The sequence below is a fragment of the Pristis pectinata genome, chromosome 16, assembly GCF_009764475.1.
Source record: "Pristis pectinata isolate sPriPec2 chromosome 16, sPriPec2.1.pri, whole genome shotgun sequence".
Lineage (NCBI taxonomy): Eukaryota > Metazoa > Chordata > Chondrichthyes > Rhinopristiformes > Pristidae > Pristis > Pristis pectinata.
Genome location: NC_067420.1, coordinates 275,503 through 301,568, shown reverse-complemented (window position 1 = coordinate 301,568; position 26,066 = coordinate 275,503). Strand labels below are relative to the sequence as shown.

Genomic DNA, 26,066 nt, shown 5'->3' with positions numbered 1-26,066 from the left:
AACATACCCAATCTAGTCTTCCTTCCACCATGAGGCTATTAGATCCAGAGCTTTGCAGGTCATGACTCTTCAAGTACACATCCAATAACTATTTAACTGTGAATATTTCCATCTCTTCCACCCTTTCAGGAAGCAATTTCCAGCTCCCTACCACTTTCTGGAGAAAAGATTTTTCTTCATCTCCCTTCCAATCTTTCTGGGAATTCCCTTGTGTTCCTGCCCCAGGATTTTTGACTTTCAGCCAAGGAGTATGGATCCTTCCTATTTATTCCTTCTAGGCCCCTTGTACTTCATACCTCAACTAAGTCTCCCCTCAGATACCTCCATTCCAAAGGAAACAACCCTAGCTTTTCCAATCTTTGCTCATAGTTGCAATTTTTCTTTCATAGTAATAACCCCTTAAATCTCCTCTGGACCTCATCAGTTCAGTTGCTTCTTACCTGCAGTGTGGTGACCAGAAGTGTATGCAATACTCAAGCTGTGGTCTAATTAGTGTCGTATACAGTTGGAGCATAGCCTCCCTGCCCCTGTATTCTGTGCTTCGGCTAATAAAAGGAAGCATCCCATTTGTTTTTGTTTTGAAACCTTTATTGACCTGTGGATTATAGACACACACTCCAAGATACCCCTGTTTCTCCCATCCTCTCAATACTTTCCCACTTATCCTTTACTCCCTTGCCTTGTTGTTCTTCACCAAATTCATTACCTCACTCTGCCACTTTTCAGGTCAATTTTCAGAATACCTACATCTTCCTGCCACTAAATCTTTCCTGTGTGTCCAGTTTTAATATCACCAGCAAGCACCTCATCATGTCTCCTATATTCAGGTTTAAATCATTATTATCTATTACAAAAAAATAAGGGACTGAGCACAGACCTGCAGAACCCCATGATAACACCCATCGGTCATTACCCTTTGCATCCTACTGTTGAGCCAATTTAAGATCTGCTTTACCCATGATCAGCAGGTATCTGAATTATCTTAAGAGGTTAATACCTTCTAGTAGCTAAATAACCATTTTTTAATCTGAATCTTTATTATTCAGGTAGACAGTTTGCACCCATCTAGTTAATTTGTCGCTCTTGTTGAATTTGTGTATGTAATTCAGTGTTGATTATGCACAGTATACCCATACTTAATGCCACAACATTTAGCAAATTATTCCACTCTCTTCAGTCAACAGGGAACTACTTGGTGACCAGGAAGGGATTGATGTGTTGTTGCAGCAGCTATCAGTAAGTATCTGCTTAGCCTGCAGCCCCAACGTGCTTGTGTTCTTAACTCATTGTAGTGTTATGTCCTGTTCTTTATTGTTCAGAAGAAACTGTACCCATTAATGATTCAAGCTGCATTTTGATGTGAAAGTAAGATCAAAATATATTTTAATAACTAAATACTTTTGAATGTATTACAAAATCAGTGGGGGGATAAAGACCTGGTAAATAACACTTGTAAAAACGCCTGATCATTATCACATAGGATACACGTATCTAAGAATAACTCCTTTAAAATAAGGTTGCTGTTGTTAAATGGGTACTATGGGGACCTGTTTTGTGCATAACCCACTTGAGATAATTAACTAATTAATCTCTGAGCAGTTTTGATAAAGGGTGCATGCTTGGAAAACATTTACTATCCCAAGTTGTGTAAGGAGTGATTTTGTATGTCCATCTGTGCCACATCAATAGCAATGCCACAGTTCCTCAACACTGCACTGAGTCAGCTGCCTAGATTGTGCACTCAAGTACAAGCTGGCCTTAAACCTTCTGTCTCAGAGAGAAAGCTAATTTATTTTAATATGCTCAATAACTGCACCACAGTAGGTCAGAATTCAATTAGGATTAGGTTTTAAAATTAACTGTCATAAATTCATTCAAAACCACAACAGTTACATTGAGTTTTCTGATTTTTGAACTTTAATTTTCTGCTATTATTAATCTCAGCTGCAAGGAAGACTGGCTGATTCGCTAAACTGATACATGATTTGCTCAAAGCCACAATCCTGAAAAATGACAAATGGTTTGGTACTGCTGAATCATATAGATCCATTTCTGACCAGATTTTCTCCTCCTCTTACGGTTACTAAATGATACATGGTTTTAGTCGAACATCCCAAAAATGACAAGATAATGAAGCCTCCAAGTATTTTACCTCCCATCGTTAAGAAATGAAGTATCGAAGCTCCTATTAGCTACTAAATCAAATACAAAAGTCTAAACAAAGATTATTGCCTTGTTCATTTGCTGTGCAAAACAGTATTTTGACATTATCAGTAAATGAGACTGAAGAAATATTATTTTACTAGGGTGTGGGGATAACTGGCAAGGCCATAGTTTTAACTGTCTCTCTCTAATTGTATAGTCCCGAACCATTTTAGAGAAGGCAGCAGTGAGCCATCATAAACAGCTACAGGTCATGTATAAATTCTGTTTAACTCCCAGGTAAAGAATTCCAAAATTTAGAACCAATCTTGTTGAAAGATCAACAGTATATTTGGAAGTTTAGCTGATGTCTGAATGGTGGAGGATTTGCAGTTGGTGATGTTTCTTTGGCTCTGCTCTCATTTTTTCCTCTAGGGATCAGCATTGTGGGAATTACTATAAAGGAAATTTTATGTGATTTTTCTTTAATCACAATGTATTTTCTAAATGGTGTACACTACAGGTGGTAGAGGAAATGAAAACTTAAGATGATATTGATGGGGTTCTAGTTTAGTGAGCTCTTTTGTTCAAGATGATGTTGAGCTTGTTGAGTGTTGGAGCTGCAAGCAACCAAGCAAGTGGAGAGTCATAGAGTTATACAGCACAGAAACAGGCCCTGGAGAGTATTCCAGGCACTCCTGACTTGCCCTTTGTAGATGGTAAATTGACTTTGACAAATCAAGTGATGAAGTACATGCTGCAGTATACTCAGTCTCTGATCTGCAATATTTTGTCACTGCAATATTTCTACAGTGAGCCCAGGATTTTGATGGTTAGGTTTTAGAGATGGTAATATCATTGAATGTCAGAGTAGATGATTAGACTCTTCCTTTTGTTGAAGATGGTGATTGTACTTGTGTGGCACGAATGTTACTTGCTGGTTATCAGGTTAAGCCTGAATGTTGTTGAAGACTTGCTGCATGTTTTACCTGAATGGAATTGAGGACTCTGCAATCACCTCCACTCGTCTGTAACCAGGGAGTAAGGGTGGGCAGAGTCAGGTGACTAAGTCGAGGAGTGGGGAAGATCAGCTGAGCATCAGGTCTCCAGACCTGGCTGTAGCAGTTTACCAAAGTCCTGGGTTAAACATGGGGATGAGGTTGGGCCAGTCGAATGACAGGGCCTGGGAATGGAGCAGGATCAACAGGCTGAGGGCTGGCCCTTTGGGCATTGGGTCTTTGCCCTAGGAATACGGCTGTCTGCAGAATGAAATGACTCTTTCATATAAAATAAAAGAAAATGCTGGAAATAGTTGGACTGCACAATGGTGTTGCAGGGCTGCACTGAGATGCTGCAGATAATGCAGCTCTCTCACAGCTCCCGTGACCCTGGTTCAATCCCAGCTTCCGATGCTGTCTACATGGAGTTTGAACATCTGTCCTTTGACCACATGGTTCCCCCCGGGAGATCAAGGTAATCAGGCAACGTTCAGGAGGTTTTGTGAAAGGGAAATTATGTTAGACCATTTTATCAAAGTTCTTTAGAGAACCAACGTGATGTGTAAAAGGGCGAATTGGTGAATGTATTATACTTGGATTTCCCAAAGGCATTTGATAAGCTTCCATATCAATGGTTATGGAAAATAAAAGCTCATGGTGTTAGGGGTAACAGATTGGGTGGCTAACAGGGAACAGTGGGCACAAATGGACTTTTCTCCAGTCGGCAAGATGTAATGAGTAATCTGCCTCAGGGTTCAGCGCTGTAGCCTGAACTTTTCACGTTTATGCAAATGACTTGGATGAAGGCATTGCTGGTATGGTTGCTAAATTTGCTGATGACACTAGGATAGGAAATTATCTTGTGAAGAAGTCCCTTTATAGCCTGCCTATGTCATTGATAGGATAAGTAAGGAGACAAAAATCTGGCAATTGGAATATGATGTGAGAAATTGTTCACTTTTGCAGGAAAAACAAAAAGCATATTGTCTAAATGGTGCAAGATTACAAAGCTCTGAAATGCAGAGGCATGTGGTCATGTTTTATTGCATGATTCACAAAAGGCTAGTATGCAGATATATAGGAAAACTAACAGCATATTAGTGTTTATTACTCAGAAAAATGAATGCAAGAGTTTGGAGGTTATACTTAAGTTATATAGGGCATTGGTGTGACCACATCTGGTTAATGTATGCACTGTTGGTCATCGTACTTAAGGAACCACTTTCCGTATCTCTGAAGCCACCTTTCAACGAAGGCAAACAGATATGATGAAATTCACTGTTGACTTCAGTGCACGAGCACAGCCTTGGGAAAAGACTGAAGATCAAGACCTCAAACCCAGTACAAAACCTCCGGTGGACTGATCCATTTTCAAGGACTCAGCAGCCAACCTAAATGAGTGTGCCACTGTCGTCCCAGGCTTCATCAGTAAGTGTGTAGAAGTCAAACCGAGTGTTCCCCACAGATGAACCGGGAGATCCACTCCCTCCTCAAGTCCAGGTCTGTGGCGTTCAGGTTGGGTGACCCTGACCTATACAGGAAATGTAGGTATGACCTTGGCAGAGCCATCAGGGATGCTAAGAGACAATACCAAACCAAGCTAGAGTTCCAGACCCACTGTCGATTTGGCAAGGCTTGCATGCTATAATGGGCAATATCGCTGGCAACAATCCATCCCTCCCCCAAACAATCTCAATGCATTCTATGCATGTTCTGAACAGAAGGTCAGTGAAGTGACGCCACCAACCCACCCCCGACAACCTTTCATGTGTAAGCACCCCAAGTCATCAGTGCAGATATCAGATCCACCTACCTGAGAGTGAGCCCATGGAAAGCAACTGGGCCAGATGGAGTCCCTAGTCATGTCCTCAGATCCTGCACAGACCAGCTGGCGGGAGTATTCGCAGACATCTTTAACCTCTCCCTACACCAATCTGAGGTTCCCGAATGCTTTAGGAAGACCATTATCATCCTGGTGCCAAATAAGGTAACGTGCCTTAATGACAACCGCCCGATGTATCTGGCATCCATCAACATGAAGTGATATGAGAGGGGGGCCATGGCACACATCAACTCCAGCTTCCCAGACAACTCCGACCCACTAAAATATGCCTACTGCTGAAACAGGTCCACAGTGGCTGCCATCTCCCTTGCCTTCACTCACCTCTGGAACATCTGGATAACAAAGACACCTGCTGTCCGTCAGCTTCCTATTTATTGACAATAGTTCCACCTTCAACACCATACTTCCAAACAAACTCATCTCCAAACTCCTGCACCTGGGACCCAACACCTGTCTTTGCAATTGGATCCTTGACCACAATCAGTAAGGATCCAACAGACCAGTAAGGCCAACAGATCGCAATCAGCAACACCTCCATGATTGTCCTCAACACTGGTGCTGCACAAGGCTGTGTCCTCAGCCCCCTACTCTACTGCCTGTACACTCACAAATGTGTGGCCAGGTTCTGTTCCAACTCCATTGACAAGTTTGGAGATGACACCACCGTAGTGGGCCAGATCTCGAACAGTGACGAGACAGAGTACAGAAAGGTGACAGAGAGCCTAGTGACATGGTGTCATGATAACAACCTTTCCCTCAACGTCAAAAAAACAAAAGAGCTGGTCATTGACTTCAGGAAGGGGGGCAGAGTACTCACCCCTGCCTGTGTAATTAGTGATGAGGTGGAGGTGGTTGAGATTCAAGTTCCTAAGTGTAAATATCACCAACAATTTGTCTTGGTCCAGCCACGTGGACACTACGGCCAAGGAAGCACACCAATGACTCTACTTCCTCAGAAGGCTAAGGAAAGTCAGCATGTCCCTGAATACTCTTACCAATTTTTATTGATGTACCATAGAAAGCATACTATCCAGATGTATCACAGCTTGGTATGGCAACTGCTCTGTCCAAGACCACAAGAAATTTTAGAGAGTTGTGAATGCAGCCCAGTCTATCACGCATAAACCTCCTCTCCATGGACTCTGTCTACATTTCCCGTTGCAACAGGAAAGCAGCCAGCATAATCTAGGACCCCTCCCACCCTGGATATTCTCTCTTCTACTTCCCCCCACCCCCCCACCTCCCACTGGGCAGAAGATACAAAAGCTCCTCTGCTTCCTCAGGAGGTTAAAGAAATTTGGCATGTCCCCTTTGACCCTCACTAATTTTTATCGATGCACCACAGAAAGCATCCTACCTGGATGCATCACGGCTTGGTACAGCAACTGCTCTGTCCATGACTGCAAGAAACTGCAGAGAGTTGTGGGCACAGCTCAGCACATCACAGAAACCAGCCTCCCTTCCATGGACTCTGTCTACACTTCTTGCTGCCTCGGTGAAGCAGCCAGCATAATCAAAGACCCCACCCACCTGGGACATTCTCTCATCTTCCCCCTTCCATCAGGCAGAAGATACAGAAGCTTGAAAACTCGCACCACCTGCTGTAATCAGACTTTTGAACGGAACTTTCATATGCAAAAAGATGACCTCTTGATTTCTCAGTTTACCTTGTTGTGGCCCTTGCACTTTATTTGTCTACCTGCACTGCACTTTCTCTGTAACTGCAAGACTATATTCTGCATTCTATTTCTCTTTATTCTACCTTGATGTACGGCGTGATCCCTCTGGATGGCACGCAAATGAATGTTTTTCCTCTGTATCTCAGTGCACATGACAATAATAAACCAATACCAATTGCTAAACCTGTGGTGCACTGAGTGACAGTGATCCCTTCACATCTTTGTGCTGCTGAATCATTGACTGCCTACCACATTTGCAGCACCACAAAGCAACTGGAGAGATGTCACCAATGTTGTCTTCATATAATTCCACAAATCTCTTGTTTGAGGTGCTTAGAACCTTAAAGGGTTTAGATTTTTTCTTTATTTTCTCTATTTCCAATCAGAAGAATCGATAACCAAAGAGCACAGAGGAAATGGGATTTGCAAAATGAACCCATACAGATTAAAGGATTCTTTTAGTTTCGCTTAGTTATGCAATGCCTGATAGGGTGGTAAAACAGATTTTGTGGTATTCATCAAACAGGACTAAGATAAATACCTGAAGCATAAGGGATTGCAAGGTCTTTTTTGAAAGAAAGGGGACTGGTATTGATTGCATTACTCTTTGGGAAAGAACTGTACAAACTCTTTAAGCTGGTTCACTTCCTGCATCGTAATATTCTTTAATTCTCCAGTCATCATGTACTGGCTGATGAAAATTGTCAGCAGCTCTGCCGTAATGTGAAACTCATTTTGAATCTTTTCTTCAATAGTAGCCTTAGTACAGCTTTTATGGTCTTCTGTCAAAGCTTAACAACAGCTTTTATTATTATTATAATTACACACTACCATCTTATTCTGAGCACTACTGACTAATCTTTTGGCTATGTTTAATTGTATGTGTTATTTTTTTCCTTTTTCCTTGTGAGTTAAATAATTGAGCAACGAATTTTTCGGTCAAATTTGGATCCACAAGTGGCCATCTTTTAATCATTGATGCATATATCATGTTGTGCTTGAGAATACCAACCTTAAGTTAAACCAACAGTTGCTTCCAATGACCCAGGGATTCAAGCTGCCATCTGGAAAAAGAAAATTGTGAATTACTATTTCCACTAAAATAGTTATGAAAATGTCTTTAAAGTCATGGCTGAGGTTGTTAACTACCTGTAACATGGTTTAATCTCTGGAATTTAAAGGAAAGGTCATTTTCTGTTTACAATGCCAAGCAGAGACGTGAAAATGATGGAAAGTGCAGCATCGGTACTTCATTCCAGGTCACCACATAATGGGGATAATTGTGTCAATGTGGTGCTCTTTCTGGGTATTGAGCTCCTCTCTCCTTGAAGTTGGTGGACTCAAGTTTGCTATCTTACACGTCGTACTCAGTTTCATGGATGTTGACTACTGCCTTATCTTCAGCCACTGGCATTCTGTGTAGCAGGTAAAGGAGGAGAACATGGAGGCCTTGCCATCATGAGGGAGCTATCTATAGGTTTTTGCCTTCCACAGGCAGTAAAGAGCTGGGGTACATTCACTGGCCAAAGACAGTGGAGGCCAGTGTATTGATGATGACCTCTTCCTTCCTCTTCTCAGAAACTACAATTAGTGGAGTTGACTGTCAATACTCTGTTGATATCCTTTCAAGGAAAAGAAAGTATATGCACTATGATTCCAGTAATCAATTGCTCCCATGCCACCAGGGATGTGTACTCCAGCCCCAAAAGCCTAGTGCTGGAGATAACCGAAAAGCATTGGAAAAAATAGCAACTCTTGGTGCTTAAAAGTTCAAATGATGATGAACTTGTAACTAAAATTTAAGCATTGTAATGATTGCCTTCCCTATTTCAACACCATGACTTTTTATTTGCCAGTAATTTTTTGGCTAGAAAGCCGCCTATGTGACTTTGGGTATTCATTTTTATTGAATATGAAAAAACAATCAGTATTTTGTGATTAATTGTAAACACATGCTCTTTACTCATTTTGAAAATTTGCTTCTAATGCATGCACATTGGGTTTTGCCCAGGATCTCTTTTAGAATAAGTTTTCTCTTTCCATTTAGGAAAGCCTATGCATATTACTTATTAATTAGCAGGTTATACCTAACCGGACTAAAATAATATCGTGCTGACGCTGGCTACCCTGGAACAATGCATTTGAGTTTAATTTGCATCCAGTTCACTCTCCAGATGTGAATGTGATTAAGCACACAGCAAGATCAGCCAAAATTATTCCTCAGAGGAGAATTCAACATGAATTGCAGTATGAGGGAGAAATAGGGATGTGCTGGCATTGAGATTCAGGAAATGGGCCAAAAATACAGTAAAGTGAGGTACATAAATTGTATGCCCTACACATGCTTTCCTATGCACTAAATTTAAAAGTATGAATTTATTAAAATGGCAACAGTAAAATTCGGTATTTTGTTGTTTATTTTATCTTTGCACATCCTTTGCTTTAGCTATATTGTTAACCTGCCAGGTTTTATAAAGTTGTGATAATCAGTAAAAAAAAAGTTTATAGCTATAGGCCATAGCATTATTTTTTTAAAGGTAGTCATGCTCATTAACATCAATTTACTGAAGTGAATCATCAATGTTTTTGTCATTAAACTATTCTACCAAAATCCAAAGGTAAAATTAACGTCCACTAGTCAAATAAATGGATTAGTATCTTCTTCTTGATTGGCTGTTACTAAGCAATCAAGGTTCATTCAATGTAATTAGGCCACTGCCAAGGCATTCTGCACTGGATCACAAGCATTGAATCACTCCAGTGTGCTTGTTCTCAACATCTCTAGTCTTCAGAAGTTTTTGTTGCTACAGAAATGCAAGCCAGCAAATGTGGAAAAGAACCATCATGTTATTACGCACTTTTTACACTTTCATAACCAAATCCAATTAATTATCTGAGAGAAAACAATGTCTGGAGCACTGTCCTCATGAGAAGTTCACACCCTGGGTGGTCAGGTGAACATTTTTCATTAAACTTTATAAATAGTTGTGCAGGTGTAGAGTTTGGTTGTTTTATCTGGTTGATAGCAGATTCTGTTTTCCAACAACTGATGAGACCTGGATGCTGATTATTAGTTAACTGGCAAAATTTTAGAATATGACGACATTTTTGGTTAGGAGGAGGTTCTTGCTAAATTTGCTTTGTAGCTATTGAACTCATTTCCCACCCAAATTTACCTGGTATTTGCTGCTTATTTAGTCCCAGAGTTGCACTTAATTGGTTGCAAAGCAAATATTCTGCTTAAAAGTTTGCAGAATTTTGAATGCTTGTACATTGTTCACAAACAATCTTGCTCTTTTACAATCCACTATGAAACAAACATGAGCTTGTGTGGAGTTTGACTGAAGGGACAGTGTGACTGTTATAGCAGAATTGTGAAGTACTTCATATCTGGGATTTTTCATATCTGGGATTCAAATGTCCTCTGGAAACAAAAGAAATTAAAGCAAAGGTCATTGTGGAAGATAAAAGCTTAAGGATGTAACACATTGGCTTGGATAGAAAATTGACTGACAGGAAATGAAAGTAATTAACAAAGATCTACTACAGTATCACTTGAAATGTGCAGCTTGTCTTATGAGGAAAGATTGGCCAGGCAAGGTTTCCTTCTGATAAAGTTTAGCAGTGGAAGCAGTCTTTGAATAATTTTAAGACCAAGGTAGATAGATACTTGATAAGAAAGGGAATGAGAGGTTAATGTGGAAAGAGATGCAGAGTTGAGGCTTCTATCAGATCAGCTATGGTGGAGGGGATTTGAAGGCCTGAGTGACCATCACCTACTCCTGCTTTGTATGTGAAGTTAGAGCAGAAAGAGCTGCGGTTTCCTCAGCTTTCAGATGGCCGGTACATTAAGGTTGGGAATGAGCAGTCAGTAAATACATGAAGAAAAAATTTACACCTTGATGTCATAGATTGAGGAAAGATGCAATCAATTGCATGTGTCCATCAAATAGCTTCCTGAAGCTGAATATTCTGGAAATATTCAGCAGGTCAGGCAGAATTTGTGGAGTGAGAAAATGTTAGCTTTTATTTAAATCTCCATAACTATTAGACCATCAGATAATATTCAATTTAGATTGACAAACTGTTCTCTATCGCTTTAAGATGAATATTGAGGTTTTGACCTGAAACAGTTACTGTTACTCTCCCCACAGCTGCTGCCTGGCGTGCTGAGTGCTGGTGTCCTGGCGTGTTTTCTGTTTTAGGTTTTTAGCATTTGCATTATTTTGCGTTTGTTGCAAATGAATGAGCAAATTATTGCAGGAACTTTCACAGACCTTAACTTGATTCTGAGAAATGCATTATGATTACAAATTGTTTTGAGGCAATATTAAACTGTTGAAAACGACCTACAAGAATAAATCCTAAATAAATATCCTAGTGGATCAGAACTTGAGATAAGTCTGTATTCTCATTGTTTCTTAATCTAAAATGTGTTCAAATAACATGCCAACATTTTGGAACACTATTTTGTATATTGAAGCTTAATTATTTAAAAGTTTATTATTTTGGAGAAAGTTTTAACCTGTTTCTCCATTCTATCTTTAATGTTACAAAATCACCTGTAACAGGGCATGTCTGAAATATTGTGCTTCTTGAATATCGAAGAACTTTAATTGAAAGTGAGGTTTGAACTCACTTTTCATTTTTTTCAAGGAATAAGTATTCCATCAGAATGCTTAATCCTTGGACGATGCCCATATGTTAATGAAGATATGTTCTCAATAATAGACTGGAGTGCTCCAAGGTAGGGGTGTCTAAAACTAGAGGGCTGGAGGCTTAAGATGAGAGGGAGAAGGTTTAAAAGGGATCTGAGGGATAAATGTTTCACACACAGGTAGTTGGTATCTGGAATGAGCTGCTGGATGTGGTGGTGGAGACAGGAACAGTAACAACATTTAAGAGGCATCTGGACAGGTATTTGAATGAGCAGGGCATAGAGGGAGATGGAATTAATGCAGGCAAGTGGGATTAGTTTAGATAGGCAAGGTGGTTAGTGTAGATGACGTGGGCCAAAGGGCCTGTTTCTATGCTGTATAAACCTATGACTAATTCGGTCCACAGTGGGATCAGTCTCTTTAAGCAGTGTGAACATCTCTCATAGAGGCCAAGTGTGCTATGTTTGTACGATAACATACCCGTAGGTGTGTTAATATTGTTTAACCAGGTACGTGTTCCATAGCTGTACTCCAGTCTCCTTGCAGAGGAACAGGACAGACACCTTGACACATTAGTATTGATTGTAAAGCTGCTTTATTTCACATTAAGATGAGAATACATGACTGCAGTGATTAGATTCACTTGATTCAGTCTACAGTATATTTCCATATAATACAAAACAAAGAGCACACCATGCTTCCTCACATAAATAGTGCATTGTGTTTGACTTAAACATAATGACTTGTGGAACATAGAACATTACAGCACAGTACAGGCCCTTCGGCCCACGATATTGTGTGGGCATTTTATCTTGCTCTAATATCTATCTAACCCTTCCCTCCCTCATAGCCCTCCATTTCTCTATCATTCATGTGGCTATCTAAGAGTCTCTTAAATGTCCCTAATGTATCTGCCCCCACAACCTCTGCCGGCAGTGCATTCCACGCACCCACCACTCTCTGTGTGGGGGAAAAAAAAAACTTAACTCTGACATCCCCCGTATACCTTCCTCCAATCACCTTAAAATTATGCCCCCTCATATTAGCCATTTTCTCCCTGGGAAAAAGTCTCTGACTGTCCACTTGACCTATGCCTCTTATCATCTTGTACACCTCTGTCAAGTCTGTTCTCATCTTCCTTCTCTCCAAAGAGAAAAGCCCTAACTCACTCAACTTATCCTCATAAGACATGCTCTCCAATCCAGACAGCATCCTGGTAAATCTCCTCTACACCCTCTCTAAAGCTTCCACATCCTTCCTATAATGAGATGACCAGAAGTGAACACAATACTCCATGTGTGGTCTAACCAGACCTATAGAGCTGCAACATTACCTCGTGGCTCTTGAACTCGACTAATGAAGGCCAACACGCCATACACTTCTTGACAACCCTATTGACCTGCACAGCAACCATGAGGGATCTGTGGATGTGGACTCCAAGATCCCTCTGTTCCTACACACTGCTAAGAGTACTGCCATTAACCTTGTATTTTGCCTGTGCTCACTGGTCTGTAATTCCCAGGGTTACTCCCTTTCTTAAACAAAGGAACAACATTTGCCACCCTCCAATCATCTGGCACTGCTCCTGTGGCTAGTGAGGATGCAAAGATCATCGCCAAAGACGCAGCAATCTTTTCTCTCACTTCCCATAATAACCTTGGATATATCCTGTCCGGCCCCGGTGACTTATCTATCCTAATATTTTTCAAAAGTTCCAACACATCCTCTTTCCTCAGGTCAACATGCCCTGGCGTATCAGCCTGTCGTACGTCATCCTCACAAACGTCAAGGTCTCTCTCACTGGTGAATACTAAAGCAAAGTACTCAATAAGGGCTTCCCCTACCTCTTCCGACTCCAGGCAATGTTTCCTCTTTTATCCCTGATTGGTCCTACCCTCACTCTAGTCATCCTCCTATTCTTCACATACGTGTAGAATGCCTTGGGATTTTCCTTAATCCTACTCACCAAGGCCTTGTCATGCCCACTTCTAGCTCTCCTAAATCCATTCTTAAGCACCCTCCTGGCTACCTTGTAACTCTCCAGAGCCCTGTCTGATCCATGCTTTCTAAACCTTTGGTAAACGTCTTTCTTCCTCTTGACGAGATATTCTACATCTCTTGTCAACCACGGTTCCTTCACTCTACCATCCTTACTCTGCCTCAATGGGACAAACCTATCCAGGACCCCATGCAAGTACTCCCTAAACAACCTCCACATTTCCGTTGTGCACTTCCCCAAGAACATCTGTTCCCAGTTTACGCTCCCAAGTTCCTGCCTAATAGCATCATAATTCCCCCTCCCCCAGTTAAATACTTCCCCATATCGTCTGCTCCTATCCCCACCTATCCCTCTCCAAGACTGTGATAAAGGTCAAGGAGTTATGGTCACTATCTCCAAAATGCTCTCCCACGGAGAGATCTGAAACCTGATCAGGCTCATTGCCAAGTACCGGATCCAGAATGGCCTGTCTTCTAGTCGGCCTGTCCACATACTGTGTCAGGAATCCTTCCTGGACACACCTAACAAACTCCGCTCCATCTAGCCCCTTTACACTAAGGAGGTGCCAATCAATATTAGGGAAGTTGAAATCACCCTGAAAACAACCCTGTTATTATTTGCACCTCTCCAAAATCTGCCTCCCGATCTGCTCTTCAGTGTCTCTGCTGCTATTGGGGGTCTGTAGAATACTCTCAAAAGAGTGATCGCTCCCTTTCTGTTTCCGACTTCCACCCACACTGACTCAGTAGACGATCCCTCCAGCACATCCTCCCTTTCTACAGCTGTGACGCTGTCCCTGATCAGCAAAGCCACTCCTCTACCTCTTTTACCTCTGGCCCTGCCCATTTTGAAACATCTAAACCTTGGAATGTCCAGCAGCCATTCCTGCCCTTGTGACAGCCAAGTCACTGTAATGACCATCACATCATTGTTCCAAGTACTCACTCATGCTCTAAGCATGATACTTCTTGTTGCTGATATACTTCTTGCATTAGACACACTTCAGCCCATCCAATTTTGCCCTTTCAAATGCCTATCCTTTCTTGCAGTCTTTCTACACCCGGAAGGCAACATACCATCTGGGAGTCTCTTTCACGTCCACAGAATCTCCTGTCTGCCCCCATTACTATGGAATCCCCTAACACTACCACTCTCCTCTTCTCCCCCCTTCCCTTCTGCACCACACGACCAGGTTCAGTGCCAGAGACCTGGTCACTGCAGCTTTCCCCTGGTAGGTCATCCCTCCCAACAGTATCCAAAGCGGTATACTTGTTATTGAGGGGAATGGCCACGGGGGTACTCTGCACTATCTGCCTATTCTCTGTCCTCCTGACAGTCACCCAGCAACCTGCCTCCTGCAGCTTAGGAGTGACTGCCTCCCTGTAGCTCTTATCTATGAACTGCTCATTCTCCCATAGGATTGCCTGTTAGTATTTACAAAAGGTCCCTCAAATTTGTGGGTTTTTGTTAAAATCCTGACTTCTTTCTCAGACATATGAGTGAAAACCTTCAGAAATATAGGTTGCGAGAGAACCAACAAAAGGAAAATTGCTGTATTGCTTATTGCTGAATCTTTGGAGAAAACATCTTAAATAAATATAGCAGCCATTTTTTTGGTTAGGTGTGTTTTTAAAAGCATGCAAATACATTTTGATTTTAAGAGGGTGACTGAAGTAACTTTATTTGACAGCCCATAGCAGCCAGAAAAGCTCATGTGCATTTTTGTGCTCTGTAATGGATAGTAAATGCAAGATGATTCTAAAATTTTCACTTTATGTTACCCTCTATTTCTGAGATAGGATACATCCTTGAGATAAGATCTCGGCCTTTCCTGTATGTTTGCTGTGATCCAGGATATGCAAAACTGGGCAAGAAACGTGTGTGTATTGTATGAAATATAATTACATGAATTTCCTTTGAAACTAATGACAAGTTGTTGTTACCAAACAAGTGATATTTTATATGTATGTGTCTGTATTCACAGATACGTAGAATAAATAATGCAGCTTTCCATGAATGTTAACATTTCTCTGTACAATTTGGAGGCTTATTAGTGTTTGTTTTTCATTTTCATTTGATGATTTATCTTCAATGCTTAAAAACTGAGGGAGAATGTAGAGTTGCTCGTTTTCCCATTTATGTTGAAGTCCTATAGGTTCTTGTAAAGAGAAGTTAGCTTCTATGATAGTGCCACAAAAATAGAAAATACTGAAAACACTCAGTCGGTCAGGCAGCATCTGTCAACAGAAACAAATTAATGTTTCCCGTAGACGACCCATCATTAGAACTGAGAATGTGACAAAACAATTCAGTTTTAGGTTGCAGAGAGGATGGAGGGAGGATGAATAGGACAACGGAATATCTCTTATGGGGTGAGAGCAGGGTAATCAAGGTGACTGCAATATCTACAGTGCTATCTGGTTGATAGATTACTGAGGGCAGTTGCAAAAGGACTGTTACAGAATGTGAAACAAGAAGAAGAAAGTCCCAGTACATCAGGCAGAGCCTGTGGAAGGAGGAAAACCAAGTTGATATTACAGATGAATAACCTTGAGTACTATTACAAATGGAAAAGGCAAGTTACTTAAAATTGATGAATTTGATACCGAGACCCAAAGGTTGCAGTGTGCCCAGACAGATGTTAGGCCTCATTGGAACAGTGCTGAAGGCCACAGACTGGGAGAGATGACAGACACTGGAAGTTTGGGCTCATACTTGATTTTCAATTTCTGTGATAATATGTTGTTTTTAGCCATTTTGAGTTATTAGAGCATGTTGTTCCAGTACTTGACACTGTTAGTAATTTGTACGTAAATTGATCACATCATTTAAATGTCATGTTTCGTGTATGATTTCCTTGGGGAATTTGAAAAAAATGCTTGTTTCAACTGTTTGTTTAAGAAGGATGATGACTTTCTCACTGCTATTTTGCAAATATATAATGAAGTTGAAATATATTAGGTTAACATAAAGTACCTTTGTTAAAGTTGTAGCACATTATGCTAAATTATATTAAGGATGTAATTAAACTGAGTGCAGAAAAGATTTACAAGGATGTTGCCCGGACTTGAGGGACTGAGTTACAGGGAGAGGTTGGGCAGACTAGGACTTTATTCCTTGGAACATAGGAGACTGAGAGGTGATCTTATAGAGGTGTATAAAATCATGAGGGGTATAGATAAGGTGGATGCACTAAGGCTTCTTCAAAAACTAGAGGGCATAGGTTTAAGGTGAGAGGGGAAAGGTTTTATAGGAACTTGAGGTAACTCTTTTACACAAAGGGTGGTCAGTATGTGGAATGAGCTGCCAGAGGAAGTGGGTGAGGCAGGTACAATAACAACTTTTAAAAGACAGTTGGACAGCTACATAGATTGGAAAGGTTTAGAAGGTTATGGGCCAAAAGCTGGCAAATCAGACTAAGCCTGGATGGGGCATCTTGGTTGGCATGGATCAGTTGGGCTTATGGGCCTGTTTCTGTGCTGTGTGACTCTATGGACTTTGTTATACACAGTACATCACCTGATATTAGTGCATGCAATTAATTATGTAACTAATTTGAAATTTGTGTTTATTATAATTTACCCAGAAATTGATTTTTCACTTTTCTAGATTGCTTAATAAACCAGAAACAATTCTTTAATGTAAAAGTCGCTGCTCATTTAGGTCATTAGAGTTTGAATGAAACAGTTGAAAACCAAGTGTTCAACTATGGTATTCAGCAAGGAGAGGAGGAGGGGGAAGGCTGGGGGAATGGAAGAACAACTTCATTCTAGACTGAAATTACAAGAAGCGAGAAAGAGAAGCTACTAATTTCAAGAAACAGTGGGAAGCCAAACATTTGTGTTCCGTTTGTGGACAACTGATAATTTACTGAGACAGATCTGCATGTTACCTTTGTGTCTATGTTAATACATGTGTTACATTTGCCATCCTCTTTTTATAAGATCATGGGTGATTACAGCAATTACCCCATTATTTTACTGATCATCATGCTTGGCTTCCTTGTCAAAATTTGTTGTCCATTTTTTGTTGGCTGGTCAAACATTTGAAGTGCAAAGATTGATTAGAGTGTAAGCAGTGTGGTATTGCTTTAATACCCTATAGTTGGTGGGACAGAATTAATGGAAATTGTTGATGCTGCCTTGTTTAATTTTCTCTTTCTAAATTTTGAAATAATGGATTTAAAATATTTCTGCACTACCATAATTTGCCTCAATAGAATTAGGGCAACACAATGGCACAACAAATAGAGCCACTGCCTCACAGTGCCAGAGACGTGGGTTCAGTCCTGAGCTCGGGTGCTGTCTGCACAGAGTTTGCATGTTCTTGTGATCCTCCGAGTGCTCTGGTTTCCTCCTGTATCTCAGGTCCCAGGTCAGGTCATTAGGTTAATTGACCACAGTAAATTGCCCCTAATTAGAAGGTAAGTGGTAGAATCTGAGGGGTGTTGCTGAGAATGTAGAGAGCACAATAAAATTAAAATCAGTGTAGGATTAGTGTAAATGGGTGGTTGACGGTCAGCACTGACTCAGTGGGATGAAGACTCTGTTTCCATGCTGTCTCTATGACTCTAGAATCTTCATTGAATTTTTTGTTTAAACATTACAACTACTTTAGTTATGGCATTGATACAGTACCAGATCTTAAGTTTTTCCTTTTCATAAATTGGTTGGTTGGGGGTGGAGGTGCTGACAGTAATCCAGAAAACATTATACGATATCTATTAGTCACATGCACATAGAAACACACAGTGAAATACATCTTTTTGCGTAGTGATTTGGGGGGCAGCCCGCAAGTGTCGCCACACTTCCGGCGCCAACGTAGCATGCCCACAATTTCCTAACCTGTATGTCTTTGGAATGTGGGAGGAAACCGGAGCACCCGGAGGAAACCCACGCAGACACGGGGTGAACGTACAAATTCCTTACAGACAGTGGGCGGATTTGAACCCGGATCGCTGGCACTGTAAAGCGTTAAGCTAACTCTACACTACCGTGCCTGCCCGTGCATATATAATATCTCAGAATGTAAATATAGAATGCTTTTAACATATGTACATCACAATGCACATCGCATACAGTGACTAAGAATGGATGTTCAGTAGTGGATGAAGGCTGTACCTCCTAATGATGGGTCAGGAGGTGGGACCATTGGGCTTCAGGCAAGCACCCCAGTGTGAATAATTGTCAAAATAAAAATATATCCCAGAAAAGTTTACAAGAACTGGATGGCAAAAGAAGAATTATTGAGATAACAATATTTTAACAGCTGGAGGCATCCACTTGATAAAAAAAAAGTGATCGTGCTGATACAGTCACAGGAAGCTTATTTAGAAAGGGATTGATAAGAGAGAAGGAATGACTTAAGAAGTAAAAGGTGGATAAAGATTGGAGCTGCTAGAAGCAAAGCATGCGCTTTGTTAGAATAAGTAGTCATGTATAGTTTGGGATAGAAGGGAGGGGGAATCCAAAGCAGGCACGCATGTTAACCCTTTTGTCACAAAGGGTAAGAAAGTCATTGAATCATAATTCACTGATGTCAAAGTGCATGTACAGTGCCTGGTGCTTTACAGACAATATATCCATGTGGTGGTGTACACTCTGTACAGCCATGTTCATCTTTGCTTTCAAAAAACACTTATTACTCTTAATAATAAGGTATAGGTTGAGCAAATAAGAGATCTTTGCCCTATAAAATTCTAAATGCATCCTTGAGCAACTCCATTAAGTAAATGATGGATGTCATGCAAGAAACAAAACAATTCCCTATTCATTCAGAAGAAACTATGGCAAAATTACTGTTTGTGGCACTAATTAAAGTTTAGGTGGTGGGGGGAGAAGTTACCAGGATTATGATATTGAAGCTAAAAATTGAAATGGTGACGAAGTAAAACAAAATTCAAAATAAGTAACACCAGTGGCACATTCTTCAGTTGTTTCTGCATACAGCTAATTCACAGACAAGTCAGTGTTTGAGATCTGGCACAGATGACCTTAAAGTGTGGTGGAACCATATTCCGTATGACCTTTAAAAGACAATTGGGAATATACTTGAAGAGAACTTCCAAGATTATAGGGACAAAGGTTGGGCTTATAATACTTGGATAATGTGGCACATGCAGGACCTTGGTGAAGCCAGACTAGCAGATTTTCTGGACTATTGGATGTTGTTCCAAATAATGGTCCAATGCATTCTTAATTCTTTAAAGGTAGATGGTGACATATCAGAGTTTTACTGTGAATGCTCATTCAAAGAGATGACACTGCCACGGCAAGTCAAATTGCCTTGGGTTTTGTAGAGTTCCTTGATTTTTTTTTAACCTTCCTTGGAATATGAAGATATCTAACCTTTTGAATGCATGAGCCTCAATGAACTGCGTGCACAGCAACATGGGCCATCCTCCTAATTTGTAATAGGATGGTGTTTCTCTTTCATTAGGACTGTCCTGCTGCGCTCCTTTCGACCCGAACTGTTCATGTATTCCACAGTGGACAGATAATCCGGTCAAGTTCCCTCTGAATATATGAAGAGCCCTTGGGAGCAAATAGATTTTTAATTGTTACACTGTTTCTGCAGTATAATACAATTATATAACACCAGCTTCAGTCACTGATAGAACTCTAGTTTGAGTCACAAGGTTGTATTTGGAACTATATGTCATACTGTCAGCAATGTCCAGGCTGATGCTGATCTACCAAAAGAGCTCTAAGATGCTGCAAATGCCATCTTCAGATGGAGAGCTGTCTAATAGCACAGTTGAATATAAAACAGTGTCATGGTATAATTCAAAGAAGAACAGAGGAGTTTCCCAAATACCCTACAATCCTATCCCACCATAATTAGCCTCTTCATTTTGTTCATTGTTGTATGGTGGATTCTTGTTTTTATATATTGGCCACCATATTTGCTTACAAAACAAGTGATTGTTTCAGAAGTAATTATTGGTGAAGAACTGTAGAACTTTCTGTGGGTGAGGAAAACATTATAACAATGCATGTTTTTTTTCTGGTTACTTTATATTATGGTACATTCCAATCATCCAACTTTTCAATATTTTCCTAATAAGAAACATCTTTGACTTGATTTAAGATCTTGACTGGTGGTGTTTAACATTGTCTTAATTCAGATCCGGCTATCCTTTATTTCTAGTTGTTCAAACGTCATAATCCCAGTACGAACGAGGAGCTCGAGATGATGGAGAACCTGTTCGATAGTCTTTGCTCATGTCTGATGTTGAGCTCAAATAGGGATCGTTTTCTGAAGGGGGAAGGACTCCAGCTTATGAACTTAATGCTCAGGTAAAGTAACCTCTCACACTTCTATCCACAACAAAAAAGTAATATCAGGGGCTTACACAGAAGTGATTCTTGATGAGGTTTGAGCCATATTTAGCTAGAATGATAAAAACTAACATTGATTGATCTTGAATTGCCTAATGTCAGAACTTATGCCTGAAAACCAAATATGGAGCTGATTAACTCAGAATGATTGAAACACTCATTGTCAGGCAACATTTGTGGATAATAAAGCAGAGTTAACATTTCAGGCCAAAGACCCTTCGTCAGACAAGTTCTGACAAAGAGTCCAAGGTGAAACATTTATTCTTTTTCCACAGATACTGCCTGACTTGCTGTGTTGCCAGCATTTTCTGTTTTTATTTAAGCTTTCCAGTATCTATAGTTTTTATTAATCATTCCTAACTCGCTGTTTATTTGCTTGTGTTTGTTGCTGTTTATGGTGAAGGAGAATTAACCATTTGTTCAAAATTGTAATTATTTGATAATTTGAAAAATTGAATTCCTACTCTAGGTTGTGCATTGTGAGAATACGATATAATAGGCCTGTTTGGAGTTGCAGAACTTTCTTCTTTTCCTTACAAGCATAAAGGCAGGCAGTTCAATCAGACTACTGAAACAAGGAACTCATTTGAAGTTGAGAGGATAAATATTTCCAAAATCATTTGGGGACAGTGTAATAAGTGCATTGATTTCCAAAAGCTGAACGTTCACTACTGTCAGTCGGGCATGCTTTGCTCCATAGAACCAGAATCAACTAGCTAATACATTGGAGACAATAAGGCAAATATTACTAAAACTGTCAACGGCAGAGAAGGCATTTCAATGTCTTTCATTGATTTCTAAACCTAATCTTTATTCAATAAGTACTAGTTGTAAAATTCATAACAAGCATACATTTTGTTCAACTGAAAGTGATCTACAGTGAAACACTCATCTGGTTATTTATATACTAATGAATTTCTCATGGCTTTACTCAGGAATTGTGCAAAGAAAATGGCGTATCTTTCAGATGTGCTTGATGTAATGGGCTGAGACTTGCAATGCTACCTCTGGCAAGCAAAATAACAGACATTAGTCATTACTGTTACCGCATTATCCATTGATTTCAGTACACTGGGGACATCAGTGTTATTAACACCAGGACTTTAAAAATATTATAGATCAGCAGCACTCTTTAATGCTCCGACAGTGTTTTTAATGAGATTTTTGTGTAAACATAGATCACAAGATCTCAAGACAAGGGATCAGAAGTAGGCCATTCGGCCCATCGAGTCTGCTCCAAGGAGAAGGGAAAAAAGGTGCAAAAAAACCCATACTATTCTAACCCCAATTTCCGACCTTATCCCCATATCCCTTGATACCCCGAATATTTAGATATATGTCTATCTCTTCCTTAAATGCCTCCAATGATCTGGCCTCCACTGCTGTACCTGGCAAGGAATTCCACAAAGTCACCACCATCTGGCTAAAGAAATTTCTCCTCATCTCTGTTTTAAACCTGTACCCTCTGGTCCTGGACTCACCCACCAAGGGAAACAGCCTAGCCACATCTACCCTGTCCAGTCCTTTCAACATTTTAAATGTCTCTATTAGGTCCCCTCTCATTCTTCTGTACTCCAGTGAGTACAGTCCAAGAGCCGACAAACACTCATCATACGTAAGCCCTGTACAGTTTTATTTATAAAGATTATAAAGCCATGTATGTTTTATGACTCATAATTTAGCAAATAATAATTCCTGTTGATACTGTTTCAATGTAATTAGAAGGGCTGAAGAAACATTCACATCTTCCAAGCATAATATGCAAGGACAGTGATTAGAAAAAAGAGCCAGATCTTCATTGTAGCCTACTTGTACTTTTGATGTGACTTGCAGAATAAATTTTCCTCATTTTTTTTAATTTGGCTTTGGATGCTGCAGAACAATAAAGTCATTGCTCCTTGATGGGTAATTTAGAGGAATATAAAGTAAGTCAGTAACTTAAAACCTTGTGTGTTGAATCCTATGCACTTTGTAAGGTGCAAGATATCTTTACTACTGACTTCTGATTACAAGCAGTGCAAAAACAGCAGAGGTTTCATACCAACGTGTTTTAACTACATCCTACAAAATGTTCCTCTCGATGTCCTAGAATGGTGATTGCACACTTGTCACTGATTTGTGTTCTAAATTTAAAGGACAGATCATATCTCATAATCTACCCATACTTCTTTCAACCATTGCAAAGCTTTGCAGCGCATGCATAGTTTTGGGCATATCCAAAGAAAGTAAGACATAAATAGGTTGTATAATCTGGAATTGGATATGCTGCTTGTCTGTAATTTCAAAACGCAACTTGCTTTTTTGTCTGAATCAAGCTTGATCATGGCATTTGGTTGAAGACCAGAGTATGCATCTGTTTTATATTTATTCCCTCACCTCAAAACGTTAGCAGCGCCAGCATTTCCTGCTGTGATCCTTCAGTCTCTCCATGTGATTCTGTTGTTCTCTTCTAATGATAATGGAAAAGCTTTATTTGATCTGTTTGCATTTTCTTTTTGCCAACAACTTGTCCAAAGAAGTTTTTTTTTAATTTTGGAAGACAGTAGATTTAAGTTTTCTGTGTATATGGCTTAATGTTTGGAGTACTAAGAGAAATGTGCATCCTTGATAATGTGGGTCCATGCATCTGTGTTTGTGGTAAAATGTCTATTTAAGTCATCAGAGCAAAATACTCTAGTTTTGAGCTCTGTGTTACACAGGATAATCTGGTATATTTCAGTGACGATGTAAAAACAGGAGGTTGAAGTATAAGAGTCACACCACCAAATGGAATCTTGTAATTAGATGTAAATTTACCTCATTTTTAATCTCTGGACTCTGGAAGAAACTAATCCTACTTGATGTAAATTACAAACATTTAACAGTTACTATCTTGTAAAAAGGAATGCAGCTCTTGTAGAACTCCTCACAACTTCAAGTCCTTGGCGAGTAGGGTTAAAGAAAACCCCAAGGCGTTCTATGCATATGTGAAAAATGTGATTAGAGTTCAAGAGCCGTGAGGTAGTGTTGCAGCTCTACAGAACTCTGGTCAGACCACACTTGGAGTATAGTGTTCAGTTCTGGTCACCTCATTATAAGAAGGTTGTGGAAGTTTTGGAGAGGATGCAGAGGAGATTTACCAGGATGCTGCCTGGATTGGAGAGCATGTCTTATGAGGATAGGTTGAGTGAGCTGGGGCTTTACTCTTTGGAGAGAGGGAAGATGAGAAGTCACTTGATAGAGGTGTACAAGATGATAAGAGGCATAGATCGAGTGGACAGTCAGAGATTTTTTTCCCAGTGCGAAAATGGCTAACACGAGGGGACATAAATTTAAGGTGATTGGAGGAATGTATAAGGGGGATGTCAGAGGTAAGTCTTTTATACCGAGAGTGGTGGGTGCATGGAACGCACTGCCGTCAGAGATTGTGGGGGCAGATGCACTAGGGACATTTAAGAGACTCTTAGATAGCCGCATGAATGATAGAGAAATGGAGGGCTATGTGGGAGGGAAGGGTTAGCTAGATATTAGAGCAGGATAAAATGTCGGCACAACATCATGGGCTGAAGGGCCTGTACTGTGCTGTAATGTTCTGTGTTCTATATCCCAAGGTAAAGAAGTAGTCTTGAATTGTAGTCACTATATATAGAGAGCAACAAGGCAGCCAGAATAATATCACAAACAGCAATAAAATGATGACCAGATAATGTTTTAGTCATGTCAGTTGGGGGATTAACATTGGCCAGGTGTCAGTTGAGCAGTTAGTATTGACTACTTTGTTTTTACTATGATACGAAGGTTTTAAAGGGCAGATGAAGCCTCTAAGAAAGGATGATGTGCTGGCATTCAGTACATTCATGATGCAAGTGGGTCCACACTGTGGGTAGGACTTGAAATGAACTGTGCTACTTATTAATGAAAGGGAAATATCCGAGGGAGAATTTGTAAAGATGAGGACCAATAATGGAAGCTTAAAATGGGCCTTTTTTGTATCAGGATGTACTATCTTCAAGCAAAAATTGGAATTAGGTGATCTTTTTAAAAGAAAAACAGAATAGCTGTAACAGAGATTTCCTCATCATCCAAAAATGTCTAAACATCCTTATTTGGTGTTGCTTCCTTCTCAAGTTACTTGCCTGTGCCACTGGTAATGCCACACAGGAGAATCATCTTTTCCTCAGTAATGCCATGAAGTCTGCTGCTAATGAACCACTTTCCCTGTATACCTCATTAACAGTTTATCCACAGCTCTTTTAGGATGTTATGTGGTTGACCAACGTTTTCTTAACCGTTAACTTCCTTTTAGCTTAAGAGATGAGAAGGACCACGCCAAATTCAAAGTCTGAAAAGTATATACTAACATTTTGTTCATACCATCCTCAATTAATCTCATAGACAACTGTGGAAAAAAATTGAAAAAGAGCTCATTTGAAACCTTATTTATTACAAAAAAATTAAGCAGATGAGTTCCAGCAGTTTACAATAGAAAACAGCTTCAAACCTTGATGGTCCTGATGCAGAGTCTCGATCCATAATGGTAACTGTTCCTCCACCTTCACAGGCGTTGCCTGACCTGCTGAGTTCCTCCAGCAGTTTGTTTTTTAGCTCCAGATCCCAACATCTGCAGTCTCTTGAGCCTCGATTAGTGCCAGCTTGCCTACGTTGAAATGGATCCACTGATTTAGATTTACGTGCAGAAATATTTTGTGTCTCCTGTGAGAACAATGGCGACATTTCTGCTTCATTATGATGGTTGAAGTCTGAATCATGGAATTCTTTTTAAAGAATAGCTGTGGCCAATAAAGAAGTGATCTTCATACGACAGTACAGTGCCAATAACCCAGCACCTGATTGTTCAGAAATCCTGATGGATCAGCATCTGGTGCACTCGTTAGTCTGGAATGTGAGCTGGGGGCACAAAGCATGAGCAGTGCTGTACTGCCAGAGTCAGGGATCTGGACTGTGGGCTGGATGTGCAGCTGGAGCCAGGGTCGGGGTCAGGAGCCTAGGTAGGATTGTGGCCAGAACCAGGGTCCAGAGTACTCATATATTTCCTGCTCCCTTTAACCTCACTGGGTTCACTGGGAAATTTGTTCTACTAATGTGTAATGTGTAAAAATTGAAATAAAAGTGTGTTTGGAATATGAATAGGAGTAACATCCAGTAGCCCGGAAAGTCTGCTACACTGGCACTACCAGCATCCCAAGGGAGCCAGATCTTTGAACTTTTATTATAACTTCAAACGCAAGCACGGTAGTGTAGCGATTAGTGTAACACTATTACAGTGCCAGCGACCCAGGTTCAATGCTGGCTGCTGTCTGCAAGGAGTTTGTATGTTCTCTTCGTGTCTGCGTTGGTTTCCTCTGGGTGCTCCAGTTTCCTCCCACATTCCAAAGATGTACAGGTTAGGAAGTTGTGGGCATGCTAT

The 26,066-nt window shown here is 40.4% G+C and overlaps 1 protein-coding gene across 1 annotated transcript in view; it reads left to right on the top strand.

The window, feature by feature from the left end:
* The window catches only part of ctnnbl1 (catenin, beta like 1), a 144,988-nt gene that overhangs the window by 71,730 nt on the left and 47,192 nt on the right, over positions 1–26,066 (top strand). The window contains exons 9-10 of the mRNA XM_052031231.1: positions 1,178–1,236; positions 20,469–20,617. Coding sequence (XP_051887191.1) covers positions 1,178–1,236; positions 20,469–20,617 — 208 coding nt within the window. The remainder of the gene's footprint in view (positions 1–1,177; positions 1,237–20,468; positions 20,618–26,066) is intronic.